Source organism: Glycine soja, chromosome 16 (assembly GCF_004193775.1).
Source record: "Glycine soja cultivar W05 chromosome 16, ASM419377v2, whole genome shotgun sequence".
Taxonomy (NCBI): domain Eukaryota; kingdom Viridiplantae; phylum Streptophyta; class Magnoliopsida; order Fabales; family Fabaceae; genus Glycine; species Glycine soja.
In genome coordinates this window covers 36,194,684-36,214,641 of record NC_041017.1, presented here as the reverse complement: position 1 = coordinate 36,214,641, position 19,958 = coordinate 36,194,684, and the positions used below count along the sequence as shown (strand labels likewise).

The following is a 19,958-nucleotide window of genomic DNA, read 5'->3' as shown; positions in this document are numbered from 1 at the left end:
AGAGAACCTCATTGTTGTTGAGCTCATTCACTTCTTCGAGGTGCTAATCACGAGAAAATAACAATGCCCAAACTTTTCTTAAAAAAGTTATACACGTGTGTTAAGAAGATTTAATCATACAATGATATAAAAATCCAAATAACAAAAAATATTTGGCTCTTCGTTCATGCACATTTGAATAAACTAATTTAAGGCTCACGAGCAACTATAGAATCAAACTTTTCTTAAAAGACGGTGTGTGTGAGAATCAAATATAATTCTTTTATTATGAAAAGAGTCGTGTTATTTGTTAAGAGAACTAAATAAACGAATTGCACCAAAAGTGAAATAAACGGTTGTGATTTTTTTAAGTAAATTCTTATTAAAAAAATTGAAAACAACAAAGAAAAAATTTGTTATAAATAAAAGGTCGTATAATTTTGACGATTGAAAGACACTCATTATAAATAGTATTTTTTATTATGAAAAATAATAATTATAAATAATGTGTAATTCTTTTATTATTGTTATTACTATGAAAAATAATAATTATAAATATAAATAGTTAGAATGGTAAAGAATAAAAGAAAAATATATGTGAATCTTTTATTTAGTTATGAAATCATTAACTAACTTTTAATTTTGATCATCAATTATTATAGTTTTAGTTTTATATTTATAGTTCTACTTTCTCATAATAAGAATAATTCTTTCTTAATACTTTCTTATATATAGTTATTAAAAATTATGTGATTGGTTTTGCAATTTTTCTTGTAAATTTTTATGTATTTTTTTTATGAATTGTGGGACTTTTTTTGCCAATTCTTCTAAAAAATTAAACAAATTTGTTATAATTTTATCAAAAATACGATTATTTTCTTGGATTCAATGAAAAATTCATAGAAAAGTCTCTTTTAACGTATTCTTACAAATTTAGTTTTGTGCAAAAAACTTGACGTTTTGGGTATATTTTTCATAAAGATTATATATATATAGTTTATTTTTTTATTAAATAATAAACAAGAGTATAAAAATGGTATAAAAACTATTTTGGCCCCTCCATTATTTTTTTTGACTCCGCCACTGATTGCCGGCAGAGTTTATCAGTACTACTCCTCGGGATAACGATTGCGATTACTCTGGGGTCTGTGGATTGAAATGTATATGTTTAATTTTCATTTTTTTGTGCTGTTTTGTGTGAGATATAACAATTAAACTAGGCAAAAGAGGTGTCCAAAATCCAAATTGTCTCCAACTGTTATAGCAATTGAGGTCATAAACAATTTCTACCTCATGCCCTTTTAACTCCATTTCATTGGCTCTGGGCCAAACCAAAAATTCCTTGGAGCTAAAGTTAATCTAACATTTGTATCATTGGTCACAACAAAATGGCTGGAAAGATTTTGAGAATAATACTCCAGATCTTTTACGTGAGAAGAAAAAATAGTTAAATATCTCTAATAAGAAAACCGACAAAGTTTGGCATAATCGATAGATATCAGAAAGATTTTGAAAACGCTACACTTCTTAATTAGTTACACATGAACCAATAGATCTAGTTCAGTTGATTGAACAATTTGCATGAATTATTATAAATGTTTTGAGCAATGTGCATGAGTTGTAGTAAACTTCTAGTAGTAAGTTCAATTCTTTTAGTTAAAAAAAATATTGTTACACATAAGGTGATGAAAATGCAACAAGAGGTTAACTTTTTGTGAATAATCAATCCAGTAGTTTCAAACATATTCAGTGTCTGTTCCCTCCACCACTCCACCAGGCACTGCCCAATAAAACTGGTGCACAATGTTTGCAAGGACTACCTCATTCAAAGCCATGGCAAAGCCTATTCCTGGACAACCCCTTCTTCTAGCTCCAAATCGGATCAATTCGAAATCATGTCCTTTGATATCCAATGAACTCTTCAAGAATCTCCCTGGTTGAAACTCTAGAGGTTGGTCCCAATATGAAGGGTCAGTTGAAATTGCCCAAGCATTAACTATGTCCTATCAGAATATACTACAATGCAGGGTGGAAAAACATGGCTTCATAGTTGCAAATAACAACTGAATTATTACAAATAAAAATAACACATAAAAATATAATAATGCACTGTATTATATGGAGATGCAATTGCCACGAGACTTTTCTAGTCATTTGATTACCTTAATTTCTGTACCAAAGTGGCAGAGATAATATAGAAAGAAAAATGTTATCAACACATTCTTTAATTTTCCAATGCTCTTTAGTCTTTACATACTTTTAGTATTAGATGAAATTCACCTGGATTTCACTAACTAAGTGGGTTACACTTCTTGAATGAATTTCACCTCTAATTAGTGAAATCCACATTAATTTAAATCAATAAGAAATGTTAAAAAATAGGTTTTAAAGAATACATTACTAAGATAGATCTTCTTACCATGACCAAAGTCTTGACGAATGTTCTATCAATCTGGAAATCTGTGGTGTTAGTCTCTTGAATCGAAAGCAAAATGTCCACAAAATCATTCTGGTCTTCACCATCATCAACATCACCATGCCCATCATGGCATTTCTTACCAACATGCTCCTCAACAGCATCATAAAAACATGCCATAGGATATGCCAAGGCTACAAACAACAGTATATTGAACCTCAAACTTCTTTATGGACATCATTTAGAAATAAGTTAACTTTAGGCAACATTTAAAGGCATAGTAAGGTTCCGTGTGTGGTAAAAAAAAAAATTACCTTATTGGCACAAGAACTGTGGTTTATGCAGAGGAAGTAGAATGAAGATTCTATCAGGGGACAGGGATTATTGCAGCCAACTTTATAGAAATGGCATCTTGGGCAACTGATTCCAGGCTACAAAGCCAATTTATTCAGTGCAATATCATCTACAATATTACCAGACTCATGCCCCAAGACTGTGGGTCTATTGACAATGAAATTAGCACATTCCTTGCAAAGTGAATTGTCAGGAACTGACAATGAAATCCCGACCTAATCAAAGCCCCTTCCTCAGCTCACAAAGCTAGGTAGCTTAAAGCGCAAATTGGTTGGATGCACCACATGATAAATGAATTCAAACATTCCTCACAAAGTGAAAAATTTACTGACACTCAACACAATGATTTTGATTGTAAACAACAACTGATTATGGTTATTGAATATATGCAAAGTTAACCATCAAATCCTCAATGCTATGCTCCTAGAAATGGCATTTATAAACAAGTACCAAATACAAACACTCAGCTTGTAGTTTTATAAGATATTGCCAAAGCAATACAATGCACAGTTTTCATCATATCAATGATAGAGTCTGACAAAAAAAAATGAAGTGGGCACTGGCAAAGCTTTAAAAAAATTTGTTGAACTATGTGTTGAACACATGCAGAATGATAAAAAAATATCCTAGTAAAATAAGAGAAGAAAGTAAACTGATGGTAAATTAACCCAAAGCTCACATGCAAATCAAAATTGAAAGGGAAAATGCAAATAAAAATACCAAAAGTAGACTAGTGAAGTTGAGTCATATGTACAGGATTGTATCTATAAGCAAATGGGAATGGGTATAAAAAGTATATATAAATCAGAAAAAATGAACGGTTGAATATTTGTTGTTATGAATGAACTATTTATTCAATAATAATTGGAAACCATCGCATCTAGTTTTACACTTCCAGTAGGCCTCTAGCAATCATTTCTCGGAGGAATTTCTCTGCCTTATCATTTTCATCTTTTTCAAGTAGGGCACAAATAATTGTTTTAAAAGTTATAGCATTGGGCATGCAACCTTTGCCTTCCATTTTTGACTTCAAATCCATCACATCACCAAACAGGCCCGCTTTACAAAGCCCATTGATCATAACATTATATGTCCGAACATTCAGATGATAGCCTTTAACCAAAAGATGCTGGAAAAACTGCTTTGCATTCTCAAGTCTTCCACCCTTGCACAGTGCATCAAGAAGTATTGTGTATGAGTATATATTTGGCTGAATTCCCTGCTCTTTCATTTTCTTGCATAATGCAATTGCCCTCTCTAGATGATGATTTTTGCACAGACCATCAATAAGAGAAGTATAAGTCACAATATTAGGAAACATATTTTTGTGTTTCATTTCTTCAAAGAGACTCATAGCTTCATCTACCATTTTTTTCTTACATAACCCATCAATCATGATAGTATAACACTGAACATCAGGTGTCACTCCCCTTTGAGCCATAGAATGGAATACATACTTTGCGTGTTTTACTTCATTAACCAAGAAGTATCCATCTATTAGAGAATTATAAGTAACAACATTAGGCTTAATACATGCTTTCATCATCATAGCTAACACAATTTTAGCTTCTTTCATCTTACCTTCCTTGCCTAATGCATCAATCAATATGTTAAAGGTACAAACACTGGGGTTGATGTTTTTCAATTTCATTTCATTCAACAAGGAAAATGCTTCTTTCATCTTACCTTCCTTGCCTAATGCATCAATCAATATGCTAAAGGTATAAACATCTGGGTTGATGTTTTTCAATTTCATTTTATTCGTCAAGGAAAATGCTTCTTTCATCTTACCTTCCTTTGCTAATGCATCAATCAATATGTTAAAGGTATAAACATCCGGGTTGATGTTTTTCAATTTCATTTCATTCAACAAGGAAAATGCTTCTTTCAAATTACCCATGATGCATAAGCCATGGATCAGAGTAGTGTAGGTGAAGACATTCGGGGAAATTCCCTTAACAATCATCTCAGAGTACACATCACAGGCATCTCCTACGCGTTTATTTTTGCATAAGCAATGAATTATTGTAGTGTACATTACCACATCAGGTTTAACCGAGTGTCCTTCCAGCTTCCTCAGTAACCGTGTGACAGCCTTTGTCTCTCCTGCTTTGCACAAACCATTGATCAATGTCCCATAACTGACTTGGTCCAACTGGAACCCTTGAGCTACGACCTTATCGTGAAAGTACAGTGCTCTTTTAATCTCCCCACAAAAACAGAGGCCTTTGATGAGTGTGTTGAGGGTAATTGCATTTGGATGATAACCCCTCTTGAGAATGTTGGCCAATACAGAAAAAGCAAAAGTGATGTGAGTCAGATGGCAGAAACAATTGATGAGGATACTCAGAGTACAAAGGTCAGGTGTAATCCCATTTGGTTCGAATTGTTTAAAAAGGGAGATGACAGTGGGATAATGCTTGTTATTGACAAGGGAACTCAGAATGTTGTTAAAATGGAAGGTGGGTGGGGGAGGGCGCATAAGAAGCATGCGATTGAATGAGGCAACAGCATCATGGTGATGATGGTGAGAGTGAGGTTGAGAATGGAGGGTTGCAGTTGGAATTGCAATTGGGGGATAAGGCGGAAAAAGAGAGACCCTGAGTGTTCTTAAGAACGAGAAAGATGGCATTGGAAATGGAAAAGGAAAGAGAGTATAGAAAATAGATGAAGGATGAAACTCTGGGTCGGCGGCGTCGATGTAATTCGCATTAGATAAAGGAACATATTGCCATTTACTATCTATCCTTTAGGCCTACCAAGTACAAACCATTAGGGTTTTGGTTTGATTTTAGGATTAAAAAATCATGCTAGACAACATAAAATTGATGCGAATAAAATACTTAAAATTATTTATTTTTCTTGTATTTTTTTTTTTTGGTTAACAACTTATTGGTGAATTTTATTTTCTTTGTACTCTTTTTCAAACTTTGAAGTAAGTTTGTTCTGTTGTCTTACTCAAACTTTGAGGATGAAGATGTATTTTTGACTTCTTTTATGCTAATAGGTTTGAGCTTTTACAAGATTGTTTTTTCACATTTTTTTAATGGATCTTCCTCGTTTTTTCTTTAGGGTGAATATGCATCTTTTGACTTCTTAGATAATTAAAGCTTTAAAAGTTGATTTAGTGACAATTTATTTATTTGCCTTTTTCTTAATGCCTTCCTGAGATTTGATTAACTTCTTCATTAGATAATGAAGATACACCTTTAACTTGTTAGACGCTAGTAGCTTTGGACTTTTAATTATAATTAGTTTTTCAATTGACTCATGTGATGATATTTGTTGTGGTGAAATGAATTTCATTTTTTATTAAAAATATTAATTAGTGGATGAAATTTTTAATATTTTGTACAAGAAGTAAAAAAATAATAATAAATATGATTGTCTGTTTAATTTATTTGAGAAGAAAATCATGTTAAATTATATTTTTTGAAATATAAAATTTCTTGTGATCCTGTATGTTTGAAATCTTTTTTTCAAGTTGTGAGTTGTAAGCATGATTTTAAAAAAAATAAAAATGTGTTTACAAATGATATATAATATTGAGATAATGTCAGTCTTATTTGTATTTTTGAGTATTAAAGAATATATTTTAATTATTGATTAAAAATTAATAATAAAAAAATACATATGTAACGAATTTACTATTAATACAATATTACTTAGTATTGACTTTTTGTTTGAAAACTATTTTATTTTTTAAAACATTCTTATTTTCTTAGCTAAATCCGATTAACAAAATCCTTTATATTTTTGTTTAGAAAAATTTGAAGAATTTTAGTAATCAATGTTTTTAAGTGGTTGGTTAAAGAATCATTCAATAAATAAATAAACAAACATTTATTGAATTAAATTCACTTATTTTTATTAACATTTATCTGTCACCAAGGTTACTCTTTATTTATATATGCTTGTTTGGTTTAGATAGGGAGCGACCTTGTGGTTTCAGGGGGTTGTTCTCAGGGTCATGGTGTGCTGTCATGGCTAACCTTGTCCTCTATTATTGGTACATCCAATACCTTCTCTATTATTAATATATATTTTATTTTTTGCTGAGCAAAATAAAACCATCAAAACTGATTTTGGGTAAAGGACATGACGTGGTCCCAGTTATATAGTTAAGATTTTAAGAAGATGAATTATTTGTTTGTATATGATAATTGATAATTAGCTAAAGTTAAATTTAATAGATAAATTGAAAATAATAATAAGTGATCACGAAAAAAAAGAGATCAATCTGACGATTAAATTACTGGTTATGTATATTATTTTAAAAAAAATGAAATAATTAAGATTTTATTCAAGTTTAATTATGAGTATACAAGAGAGATATGTAGGATACGTACAAAAATAACAACCTCTAAATTATTTATTAAATTATCAATAATTTAAATTTAAATATATCTATAACTAAAAAATTTATAACTTGTGACTAATTGTTCTATCTCATGTCAGTAATCCAACATCTAAGATTATACAAAATAGAAAATCGACCAATTCATTTAATTAAGCACAATAAGAAAAGAATCAATTAATGAGAGGAAAACAAACTTTGCATATAAAAATAAAGACCATTAGAAATTCATTAAAAACATCAAAAGACTATGCCCAATCTTAAACAAGATGACTACTCAAACATGGCCATGGAAAAGGTCAAAGAAAAGATAGGAACATGCAAACCCAGAGAATCCCCTAGAGAGAGGAAGAATAATAGAAAAACCTGACTCTAATCTCCAGCTTAATTAGGGCCATCACTACCTAACGGCTTCGTGTCCTTTCACAATCCCTAAAATGACTTGTTATTATACTGGGCTACCAAAATTTTCAATGCCCAACTCCAAAGTAAAAGATGCAATTCATAGACAATGGGAGCTTGCACTAAGCCTCACGTTCATGACTATTTTCACAGCTGAGACAAGGTATTCTTGGCTTGGTGTATTCATCAAATTGTAGACAAATTCGTCCTTGAAATTTAGGTGAGGTGGTCTATCAAAAAAGACAAAGAAAAAAAAGATTATTTAGGTAAATTTAAATAAAAAAAGGAAAATGGAGTGTTTTTAGTAAAATATGAAATGTGTAAATAAAAATATCCATTTTTTCTTAGTAGTAAGTAATCTTGATGTTACTATTGTGGTCATGCCTGAAAAGAGGACGAGTTGAAAGAGTCTCACATGGCAGAGGAGTCATGAGGGGCATGGTGAAAGTCTCACATGACCAGAGATGTTATGAGAAAATTGAGATATAATGAAGTCCCACATCAAATAAAAATAGTGTTAAGATAAATAATTTTTTTATGAGAAAATAACAATGCTCAAAGATAATGATTTTTTTTTAAAAAGTTTGATGTGTTTTTTTATTGGTAAATATTATTGGTAGTAGTTAGTATATTAGTCGATAATTGTTATAACCTCTCTTTAGCATTTGATTTTTGCCTATAAAAAAATATTATATTAGTGTAAGATTCAAACTCATTATCTCTTTATCTTTCCAACTTTTATGTCTTTCTTCTAATCACCAAATCATCTTATCACTCCATGTTTGATGTAGTGTTTATTAATGGTGTGAATATAACAAATTTTGTACTCTTTGCAAAGTATTTTTTTTTGTTTTGTTTTAATTTACAATTTTTTTTAAAATAGTCTCTTAGGATGATCAAACAGGTTGGCTCATTGCTTCAATCCAAACTCATTTTTTGGTGCATGAAACTAAGATGAGTCAAGTAAGGTGAAAGGAATGCTTCCGACTCAACTTGCTTATAAAAGGGTGGGTTAAAACACAATAGACTAAATTCGTTTTGCACTTCTGCCAACCATATGGTCTATATCACCATTATATAACATGCATTTAAACATATCTAAATTTATTTTATTTTTATAGTATTAAAGCTTTCGATCTCATGGATTCTATCTAAATCTTCCATCACTAGGCGTGCTCAAATGGGTATTTATACATACTTACCATAGCCATCATGCAAAATGTTTAAATGTATGACATGCTATCATTAAGATGATATTGACCATTAAAAAATCATGAAGATCAGGACCAATGAATTATTTTCAAAGTGTGAAATAAAAATTTATCATATTTATGATGACGAAATATAGTTTAGTTAGCCTTTATTTCTAGTCCTAAATTTTATAAAATTGTGTTTTTTTAGTATCTAGCAACAGATTAATAACACATTATTTTATCAAATAGAAACTAAAAAAAACTTCAAATGATTCACATACAAATTCTCTTTAATGATGATACATGAACACGGTTTTATTTTAAATTTCCCATCACACTTACATTTCTCTTTAGTTCTCTCTTTTTGTCATATTTTATCATCTATTATATTTACAATTTGATCTCTTTTATCTTTTTCTCTTTACCAATCATTTTTGTAGCTAGCTTGTTAAGGTTTAACTAATTTGAGAGTCCAAGTTCATGTTTCACATCGGTTGCCTAAAGATTTGGTGTTTTATTTGTATCATTTGGTAGTATAAATGCAAAATCTGATCTTAGAGATACAATTTGTATTTCTCTCTCGAGTCAAAAAATTTATTTTAAGTTGGTCTTCGTAATAAATTCACCTAATCCAAATTTTCGATTTACTTATAAGTTCATACCAACAAATTGTTTAAATTAATCTTAGGAGGACCACAGCAATATAAGGTAATTCATTTTCATTGCCGAGCTGATTATTTACTATGTCATTTGCAAACTCTATAATTAACAATTGCTTTTACACATTAAGCATCCATCACCAGAAGGAATCCAGCATTTTTTAGAAGTTGTTGAAATAATGTGATGTAGTAAAAACACAATTGATTTGGTGCAATAAAATAATAGTTGACATTCATTTTGCAAATTGTACACATTTACAGGGATATAACAATGGAGTACTCAAGGCAAGTTCAAGTATTGGGGGGACTTTTGTTTGCATTACTATCAGAAGCACTTGGACTCAATTAAGTCTGACCATCTTGAAGGCAATGATTGTGCAAAAGGCCATTCAATTCTTACGCACTATTATCCAGCATGTCCTGAATCTCATGTTACTTTAGGCACAAACAGACACTCAGATCCTGGGTTCCTCACAGTTCTGCTACAAGATCACATTGGTGGGCTACAAATTTTGAGCCAAAATGAATGGATTGATGTTCCCCCTATTCCTGGAGCTCTAGTAGTAAACATTGGAGATACACTACAAGTAAGTCCATTATTTTTCCCCTTTTACTACTAATAAGGAAGGAAAAATTTTAGTTCACACTTCCCAGTGATGTGGTTATAGAACTATTCACATATTTACAAAATGTGGTTCTAGTATGACCCAATTTAGGAAGAACAAAATGTAGCACTATATACATGGTGATCAAATCCATTGCACCCAGTAAAAAAATTAATGAATAATATTTTATTTATACTTATGTTATTTGAATATTAAAATATTAACACTAACGTTCCCAAAAATTAACATTAACACTAAAAATCATATTATATACAATTGATTTTATTTATTATTTATTCATATATATTTCAAAAACAAAATTAAATAAAATTATTATTATCTTTTAATATTCGCGAAACTTTTTTTTTTTATTTTTGAAAAGTTTTTGATCTTTACAAAAAAAAAGCCATCGATAACTTAATAACTTTTTTATTCTTAATTAACTCAGTTATAAACTTTTTGTCATATTTCTATTAGTTTTGAATCTTTGAATTTTATTGTTTATATTTATTACTCCCTCTTATCTTTAATATAAGGTATAATTTAAATGAAATTAATGATTAAGACATTTTATAATTTTTATGAAACAATTAATTGTTTTTCTATTATTAATTCTTATTAAATGTTTCAAGTATTATTAGTGTTTTTATTTATTGATAATGATATATAATACTCTCATACTTTAATAGTTTTACATCACCAGATTAATAATTATTAATAAAGATAAAATTAATACATTAAATAAAAGATTTATGCGACAAGAACTTCTAAAAACTCACATGAAAATTAAAAGAAAGTTGTTCCCCGTCCTGCTTATTTAACAATTTTGTAGGATTTTTTTTTAAAAAGTATTCTTTAATTTATGTGTTAGGTCCAAGCCAAATCATTCCACTGCAAATCTGAAAGTAATATTATTAATTTTTCAACCTTTCCAGTCAAGCATATGTAATTGAATAACTTAAGGCACGCAATAAGACTATATTAAAAGCTACAGAGATAATATCCTATATTGAAACAAAGTCAAACAAATTCAAATAACAAGAAGAAAAAATATAGATCTGAAATATAAATTTTATAAATAATATGATTTGAAATAAATAGAAAAAAAGAAATAATATATATTTGTTAAATGTATAAAAAAAAACATAAATATCCATGTATCATCCTCGATCTAACAAGAAACGACCAAATTTTTTAGTTAGTATTCTACTCCAAACAACTACGAAAGATTGTTACCTAGCTCCCAAAACACCTCTCTTGGAAGACCCCATGGTTAACCTAGCTTTACCAAATACTCTATATAACTATTAATAGTTACAAGTATATTATCCATGAATAATTAAACCATCAATTAAAACATGTTACCTAATGCAGAAATTACCCTAAACAATATTATCCACTTCATAGTTGCTTTACATTATTAATTGCAGCATCCATATATGACTTACAGTCCAGTCCGCCCTTCCAATAGGAGCCTAGCTTGTCGAAAAGCCATCAATAACGACTGAAATAAGTGTAGAAGCTTCTAAAAATAATATAAATAAGTGTAGAAAATTTCATCTAGCATAAGATTCTTCATTCTACGTGGCTCTTTCTTTCTGTTACATTATTTTTTGGACTAATTAATTGATAATTCCTTTACCAAATTTTTGCAGCCGCCATTGATGAATGATGGTGATATTTTTTACTTGTTTTTCTGTTTTTTCTATCCTTATTTCCTTCTAGAAAAGAATTTATATATCCCATACTATATATTCAACGATAAAAAAGTGACAGATTAATTATTTACTCTAATTCAATCGATTGCATAAGATGCGTAATATTATAAACTTCTACCAATAAAAAAAATACATATTTTTCACAAACACACGTAGCTGGTGAGGACCTCCAACGCTACCTTATAAAGAAAAGATACTACACACAGCCCGAGTCACTGCATCATCTATCAACTGAGAAACCCAATGTGGATCTCTCAGCAAGAAAACTCTTCAAGTTGGTTCTTCCTCCCAGTTGTTACCTTCATCATCCTCTTTCTTCTACGTACTTTCCTCAATCTTTTATCCAAACGGAACAATGATTCCAAAAAACCCTCACCACCATCTCCTCCAAAGCTTCCAATAATAGGAAACCTCCATCAACTTGGTACCCACATTCACCGCAGTCTCCAATCCTTAGCTCAAACCTATGGTTCTTTAATGCTACTTCACTTAGGAAAAGTGCCAGTCCTTGTTGTCTCCACAGCTGAGGCAGCTCGTGAAGTTTTGAAAACACATGACCCCGTTTTCTCCAACAAACCACATCGTAAGATGTTTGATATCCTCTTGTATGGTTCCAAAGATGTGGCATCTGCTCCATATGGCAACTACTGGAGGCAGACAAGGAGTATCCTTGTTTTGCATCTTCTCAGTGCCAAAAAGGTTCAATCCTTCGAGGCAGTGAGAGAAGAGGAAATCTCCATAATGATGGAAAATATTAGGAAGTGTTGTGCTTCATTGATGCCTGTGGATTTAACTGGCTTATTTTGTATAGTAGCCAATGATATAGTGTGTAGAGCTGCTCTTGGAAGAAGATACAGTGGAGAAGGAGGGAGTAAGCTTCGCGGGCCGATCAACCAGATGGCGGAGCTGATGGGTACTCCGGTTTTAGGAGACTATTTACCTTGGCTTGATTGGTTGGGGAGAGTTAATGGCATGTATGGTAGGGCAGAGAGAGCGGCTAAAAAGGTTGATGAATTCTTTGATGAAGTTGTTGATGAGCATGTTAATAAGGGAGGCCATGATGGGCATGGTGATGGTGTCAATGATGAAGACCAGAATGATTTGGTGGACATTTTGTTGAGGATCCAAAAGACAAACGCCATGGGATTTGAGATTGATAGAACAACCATAAAGGCTTTGATACTGGTATGTAATATTAATACATTTTTTATTTATCATTTAGTTCCTAAAATTCTAATAGCCAACTACCTAATTTTCTAAAAAAAAAAAAATACCTAGACCCCCCTATGCCTAAAGATACCTAGTGAGAGAAAGAAAAAAAAATAGAAAAAAGTTTCAAGATTTAAATACTCTTAAAATCCAAATATCTAATAGATATTTTTTTTATTTCTCTTTTTTTTTATCACATCATAATATTTATCATATATACCTATATTTTTCTCTCTCCTTATCTCTTTAGGCCTGTAATAGTATTTTGGTGTGCATTAATCTTTTTTAATAAAAAAAGTATAAATATTATTAGTGTTATGATGTGATCGAAAAAAAGATAAAAAAATAATGAATATTTAACATGTGTTTAGAAAGACGAGTTTCTAAATATTATTCCTTATCTTCTAACTTCATAAAATCTTTACTTTCTGAAACTTCATGGTACGTAGAGTGAGTCTATTGCAAAGAGTTAAATAATAAGTTCTGAACATTTTCTCTAGTTCACTTGTTTTCCAAAAGCTATGTGTTTTTCGATCGATTTTCCATGTAGTGTGCTTTTACTCTACTTTCCTAAGCAAAAGTTAGGTCGCATATTTGTTGCACAAAATCTTAATACGTGTTTAGTTTATTTTCCTTTCTTGGAATTAATTCCAAGTTATTTCTTTCAGGATATGTTTGGTGCAGGTACTGAAACTACCTCCACAATTCTAGAGTGGATAATGACAGAACTCTTAAGGCATCCAATAGTGATGCAAAAGCTACAAGGTGAGGTCAGGAATGTGGTTAGAGATAGAACCCACATATCCGAAGAGGATTTGAGTAATATGCATTACTTGAAGGCAGTGATTAAAGAAACTTTTCGATTACATCCCCCAATTACCATATTGGCCCCAAGGGAATCCACGCAAAATACTAAGGTGATGGGCTATGACATTGCAGCTGGCACGCAAGTAATGGTTAATGCTTGGGCAATTGCAAGAGATCCTTCATATTGGGACCAGCCTGAAGAGTTTCAGCCAGAAAGGTTCCTAAATAGTTCAATTGATGTCAAAGGACATGATTTCCAACTGCTCCCATTTGGAGCAGGAAGGAGGGCTTGCCCAGGATTAACATTTTCCATGGTTGTAGTTGAGCTGGTAATAGCAAACCTTGTTCACCAATTTAATTGGGCAATACCTAAAGGAGTGGTGGGGGATCAGACAATGGACATAACTGAAACTACTGGGTTATCCATTCATAGAAAATTTCCTCTTATAGCAATTGCATCCCCACATGCATAAGAAGTGTTTTTTTTTTATCAGTGGTGGAAATAAGAAGCCATGAATATTAAAGATATACAAGAGGAAATACCTGAAAAGAAAAATAAGGGAGTATTCTCTCGTTAATGTATCATTAAAATAACTTATGGCCAAGAGTGCCTTCATAGTATAATCTATGGTTAATGATAGTTGAACTGCATTGGTTGGTTTATTTAGTTATGGGTATTCAATTATTGTATTTTTGACATGCAATTGTACTTTGAGATCTCTATTATACGTATGAAATTAATGTTTAATCAAGTGACCTTTATAATTTCACTTTCCAAAATCTGGTCGACTTAACTCACTTTCTATATATATATATTAAATATCTTTGAAGGTGTCTAAGCTAGATTGGACTAGAGATATAATACCTTCGAAACTCGTACATCCTTTCCTGTGAAACCTTTAGTACTTCGATAGTTTTCCAATTTTTGTTGTCATTCAAGTTGAAAAAGGACAATTTTCCACCACGGCAATAGCAAGCCATGACAACACTCAAAGCTTTAAACTTCAGAGAAATACATAAATTGGTGATGTTCCATGATAGAGGACTAGGGGAAAGGGAGCTAAGCTAACGAAAGAGAAAGAGATAAGTCTGAAATTCTTCGTCCCTTTTATTCGATATTTTCTTGCTATTTATACATTTGAATATGTAACTGAAATGTAGTGAGTTGGTTACAACAGAATTACTCCCTTGCAACTAACTGAGCATCAACTGCCTGAACTCTTCAATTGATGCTGCTGAAGTTTTGAGGCGACTTGCTGATCTAGTGATACATGTGTTACACGTAGTCTCGCAAGTAAGTGGGCTTCACGATCTCCCTTCTTGGTCTGTTGTTAGTGTTGTTATCTCCTATTTTCTTGTGATTGCTTTCTGTGTTGTTATCATTCCACCTAAAATATAACTATGAATTTGATTAAAATTTAGGATAAATGGACTTAATTATGTGGTGATCATAAACTTATGAACATATATCAGCAGCGGACAGATCATACATGTGATCCCCAGCATACAACTAAGAAAAACCCATCTGAAAGTGCCATCAACCTATGGCAGCAACTAATAGACGAAAACCAAACTAATACCATACAGATCCAAGAAAACTGAATCTTAACATATAGAATCGTGAATTGCATACATAGAAGAATATTCGAAACTTATGGTCTGAGATAACATCAAAGTGCTCCTCCTTTATATTGTTGATTGGCATTAACAATCCACCAAAAAAGCACCTTCCCAGCACGGGTTAACGTTGCGTGTTGTAATTGTTTGGGGAGGTGAGTGATTGGGTTATTATTTTGGGGCAAGGACAAGTATATGAGTGGACCTTATTCCTTCGGTTTGTAAGTATTCACTCCTCATTTTTAGGTCTAAATACTGTATAACCCATGGGATTCAGAGACTGATTCAAATTGCTATTTGATTATATCCTGCTTTTGGTACCTCTACTACTCCTAATTAATATATTTTGCCTATTTAAAAAAACAATGGAAGGTATAGAAAATAAAAAAACTAGCCAGGTTGATGATCATAAACAAAAATTTAAGTTGACAAGACTTTGTTTGATAAGGAAATTATAAAGATCGCTTGATTAAACACTGTATAGATACAATTGAATGGTAGCTGCAAAGTATTGAATAGCCACAACTAAAGAGACCAATCAATACATTTATTCAACTATCATTATAATTAAAAGAACTATTGGCCATAAAATATTTCGATAATACATTATTGAGATTATAATCCCTTATTTCATTTTCCTTCCAAGTTATTATTTTATCATTAATTATTCACTTCATATATATGTAGGGATAGATGCTACTGCCACAAGAGGGAATTTTCTATGAACGGAAAGCCCAATAGTTTCAGTCATGTCCATTGTCTGATCCCCCACCACTCCACTGGGTATTTCCCAATTAAATTGGTGAACAAGGTTTGCTATTACCAGCTCAATCATAGCCATGGAAAACATTAATCCTGGGCAACTCCTCCTTCCTGCTCCAAATGGGATCAGTTGAAAATCATGTCCTTTGACATCTATTGAACTATTTAAGAACCTTTCTGGCTGAAACTCTTCAGGTTGGTCCCAATATGAAGGATCTCTTGCAATTGCCCAAGCATTAACAATTATTTGTGTGCCAATTCCAATGTCATAGCCCATCACTTTGGTATCTTGAATGGATTCCCTTGGAATCAATAAGGGAAGTGGTGGGTGTAAACGGAAAGTTTCTTTAATCACTGCCTTCAAGTAATGCATGCTACTCAGATCATCCTTAGTTATGTGAGTTCTATCTCCAACCACATTCCTTACCTCAGCTTGTAGCTTCTGCATCACAATTGGGTGCTTTAAGAGTTCTGTCATCATCCACCCTAAGATTGAGGCGGTAGTATCAGTACCTGCACCAAACATATCCTAAAAGAAATTCCTATTAATTGTCAATTTCGTTGTCGACCTTTGAATTCCAAGAAAGAAAATAAACTCAACATTTATCCAAGTTTTCATAACTAGCAAAGCATATGACCTAATATTTTGTCGAAGAATCATACTACAGTGGAATTAAAAGGAAAATATAACTTTTGTACAATAATTAGACTAAAAAGAAAGGTTAGTAACATATTCTTTTAACTCTTTTTTTAATAGTGTTTTCTAGCATGCTTGAAGAGTGGAATTCATGTAAGCCTTATTAAATAAAAATTAGAACCTAATAAAACTCTCTGGCATACTACTCACTGAACCCCAAATGAATTTAAAATGTTGTTCCTAATTTACATTACACCAATGTGGAAGATACAAAAATAAATAGTAAACCACCACTTTCTTAGGATGTATACGCCAGTCACCTTATCTAAACTTTACAAAGCCATTACTTGTCTTTTTTCACATCATTTGACATAAAGGATGAGAGTAAATTATGTTTTAATTAGAAAAGTAAAGAATTTATAAAGTTAGAAACAAAGATCGACTATGAGTATGTTTGGATAAACTTATCTAAAATCATTTCTAAGATAAGAAAAATATAAAAAAATGAAATGAATTTTTCATGAGTTAAATTAATTCTTCATTAGTTATAAATTTATAAATGTACTTTTATCTTTTAGAAAAATGATATGATAGAACTTCTATATATAAATTAGTTAATAAAGAGTTAATTCATGAAAAAATTCATTTCAATTTTTTTCTTTAAAGTATTTTTTAAAAAATTTATCCAAACATATCCCTATATATATAGTTTCAAGATTAATTATTAGGACCTAATTAATGCAGGATTAGACATGTACTAATCTTATATACTTACCAGGATCAAAGCCTTTATGATGGTTCTATCATTCTGAAGTCCTACTGCGTTTGTCCTTTGGATCCTCAACAAAATGTCCACAAAATCATTGTGACCTTCATCATTAACACCATCGTTGTCTCTCTTACTAAGATGCTCATCAACAACTTCATCAAAAAACTCATCAAGCTGTTTAAACGCTCTCTCAGCTTTGCCATATATCCCATTAACTCTTCCCAACCGTTCAAGCCAAGGTATAAAGTCCCCTATGACTGAAACTCCCAATAGCTCCACCATCACGTTCAATGGCTCACGAAGCTTACTCCCACCTTCTCCACTGTACCTCCTTCCAAGAGCAGCTCTACACACTATATCATTGGTGAGTTTAAAAAATAAATCAGTTAAATTCACAGGCATCAAGGAAGAACAACACTGCCTAATATCCTCCATCATTATGGAGATTTCCTCTTCTCTCACTGCACCAAAGGATTGAACCTTTTTGGCACTGAGAAGATGAAAGACACAGATACTCCTTATCTCCCTCCAAAAATGGCCATATGAAGAAGATACCACATCTTGGGAACCATACAAGAGGATATCAAACATCTTACGATGTGGTCTGTTGGAGAAAACCAGGTCATGTGTTTTCATAACTTCACGAGCAGCCTCAGCAGTTGAGACAACAAGAACTGGCACTTTTCCAAAGTGAAGTAACATCAAAGGGCCATTGTTTTGAGCTAAGGATTGGAGAGTGCGGTGAGTGAGGGTGCCAAGTTGATGGAGATTTCCTATTATTGGAAGCTTTGGAAGAGATAGTTGTGTAGTTTTGTTGGCTATTGCGGTGTTGGAATTATTATTCCATTTGGATGATAAGTGATTGTGGACAGAAGAACACAAAACAAAGAGGCTGAAAGCAACCATTAATGGGATGAAAGCAACCATTTCAGAGGTTGACATTGGGTTTTAGTTGTAGTAGTGTGTAGTGTCTTTTCCTTAATACGTATCAATGCAGAATATGGTATTTATAAGCGTTGGAACTTGGAAATCATCGCCAGCTAGCTACGTGTGTTTGTGGAGAATATGTTTACGTTTCATATTTTACACACGACCTAAGTGTGCAACACTTTCTTTAAGGTAAATTATTTACGGATTCCTAGTGAGAGAAAGATGAAAGAAAGAAAAATTAATATAGGCATTATTGGTGATATGATGGGATAAGAAAAATGAGATATAAATATTAATGGAATGTTTTTAAAAAAATAAGTGTTCAAATATGATTTCTCTTTTCTAAATTCTTGAAAAACAATAATAATAAGAAAAATATATTTGAACACTTAAAATGTTAGTTGACACCTAGAGAGTGATGAGAAAAGATTAAAAAATATGTATAATAAGTGATATTATAGAAAAAAGAGATAGAAATAAATAAAAAATGTTGATCAAATGTTCAAATAGTGGGATGTAAAAATATCATGAGTTCATGAAAAATATATTTTGACACCTAAATGTCAATAGACACCTAACTGGTGAGAGAGAAAAATGAAAACAAAAAATATAGATATGATATTTGATATAATTATGTGATAGAAATTAAGAAAAAAATAAAGAAAAATAAAAATTATTTAAGAGATATTTGAAATATTGAAAGGTACGTCAAGATGTCACCACTCTATAATAATATGATATGGATGTATGAAAATGGTTCGCACACTTCAGCTTTAAATTATTATATAAGAGACAGATGATTTTATTTTAATTATTTTGTATTTTTATTTTGTGATATAATATTATTGTATTATATTTTTTTTACCACTATATATAAATACTTTACAAATATAATTTTCTTGGAGAACAAAACATTTACAGCAATATGAAACTAAATTTTTAGTAGATATTTTGTCATATACAAAAACTTGATACCTTATTTAATTAAGAGAAATCAAATATGTAGTATTTAAATGAATATTAATTCGTTTATAACATTATCATGTTTCAAATCAAGTAAGAGGAAATCCAAACATTAATTATGTAATTATCCATTGTCTTTATGCAAATGTTATATATATAAAATCTGGGATCAAACCAATTCAGACCGGTTTAACTAAAAGTTAGTATCATGATCATTTCAATTACACAAATGGATAGTTTATGACGTAGTTAATTCTAAAAACTGGCCACCTCAGTTTTAAATGATAAAAACATGTGAGAATCCAGTAAATCTACTTGGTCGATTTGTCCACTACTGCAATGCATCTAATGTCTGCACAAAATTAACCTGCACTCACCTTAAGTGACATGTACTATTTTTCCTGTGTAAATTGAAGTGACAGCACTGAACTTAGCCTCCAATGTACAACTCATATTCCAATGGCACGTTTTATTGGTGAATTGAAACGTTGAGGCATGCAGCTGAACCTGAATTGTATTTTTATTGTTGAATTTGAAATATAGTGTGTTTGTTGCTTTTGACATCTAAAATGATGATAAAA

At 31.4% G+C, this 19,958-nt stretch overlaps 4 protein-coding genes across 4 annotated transcripts; 1 reads left to right on the top strand and 3 right to left on the bottom strand.

Annotated features, from left to right (window-relative positions):
• Nucleotides 1-1,538: 1,538 nt before the first annotated feature.
• Nucleotides 1,539-5,495, bottom strand: LOC114391251 (pentatricopeptide repeat-containing protein At1g62910-like). Its single transcript, XM_028352308.1, has 4 exons — nt 4,646-5,495; nt 2,710-4,435; nt 2,399-2,589; nt 1,539-1,924 (listed from the first exon to the last, which is right to left on the bottom strand). The coding sequence occupies exons 1-2, from the start codon at nt 5,379-5,381 to the stop codon at nt 3,636-3,638; spliced, it is 1,536 nt and encodes a 511-aa protein (XP_028208109.1). The 5' UTR covers nt 5,382-5,495; the 3' UTR covers nt 1,539-1,924; nt 2,399-2,589; nt 2,710-3,635.
• On the bottom strand, nt 1,716-2,575 carry LOC114390032 (psoralen synthase-like). Its single transcript, XM_028350718.1, has 2 exons — nt 2,399-2,575; nt 1,716-1,982 (listed from the first exon to the last, which is right to left on the bottom strand). The coding sequence occupies exons 1-2, from the start codon at nt 2,573-2,575 to the stop codon at nt 1,716-1,718; spliced, it is 444 nt and encodes a 147-aa protein (XP_028206519.1).
• A 6,370-nt stretch (nt 5,496-11,865) lies between the features above and the next one.
• LOC114389600 (cytochrome P450 71A26-like) lies at nt 11,866-14,451 on the top strand. The gene is made up of 2 exons (XM_028350302.1): nt 11,866-12,868; nt 13,561-14,451. Exons 1-2 carry the CDS (start codon nt 11,927-11,929, stop codon nt 14,170-14,172), a joined length of 1,554 nt encoding a protein of 517 aa, XP_028206103.1. The 5' UTR covers nt 11,866-11,926; the 3' UTR covers nt 14,173-14,451.
• Nucleotides 14,452-15,784: 1,333 nt separating this feature from the next.
• Nucleotides 15,785-18,449, bottom strand: LOC114389121 (cytochrome P450 71A26-like). Its single transcript, XM_028349721.1, has 2 exons — nt 17,491-18,449; nt 15,785-16,607 (listed from the first exon to the last, which is right to left on the bottom strand). Exons 1-2 carry the CDS (start codon nt 18,424-18,426, stop codon nt 15,990-15,992), a joined length of 1,554 nt encoding a protein of 517 aa, XP_028205522.1. The 5' UTR covers nt 18,427-18,449; the 3' UTR covers nt 15,785-15,989.
• Nucleotides 18,450-19,958: the final 1,509 nt, after the last annotated feature.

Bases quoted from the DNA above. Each gene is read 5' to 3' on its own strand.
- LOC114390032 (XM_028350718.1), bottom strand. From the start codon at position 2,575: ATGGCATGTTTTTATGATGCTGTTGAGGAGCATGTTGGTAAGAAATGC. The intron at 1,983-2,398 runs GTAAGAAGATCT...ATATTCTGATAG, and splicing joins TCGTCAAGACTTTGGTCATG to GACATAGTTAATGCTTGGGC.
- LOC114391251 (XM_028352308.1), bottom strand. From the start codon at position 5,381: ATGCCATCTTTCTCGTTCTTAAGAACACTCAGGGTCTCTCTTTTTCCG. The intron at 4,436-4,645 runs GTAATTTGAAAG...TAGGCAAGGAAG, and splicing joins CCATGGCTTATGCATCATGG to GTAAGATGAAAGAAGCATTT.
- LOC114389600 (XM_028350302.1), top strand. From the start codon at position 11,927: ATGTGGATCTCTCAGCAAGAAAACTCTTCAAGTTGGTTCTTCCTCCCA. The intron at 12,869-13,560 runs GTATGTAATATT...TATTTCTTTCAG, and splicing joins CCATAAAGGCTTTGATACTG to GATATGTTTGGTGCAGGTAC.
- LOC114389121 (XM_028349721.1), bottom strand. From the start codon at position 18,426: ATGTCAACCTCTGAAATGGTTGCTTTCATCCCATTAATGGTTGCTTTC. The intron at 16,608-17,490 runs GTAAGTATATAA...AATTTCTTTTAG, and splicing joins TCATAAAGGCTTTGATCCTG to GATATGTTTGGTGCAGGTAC.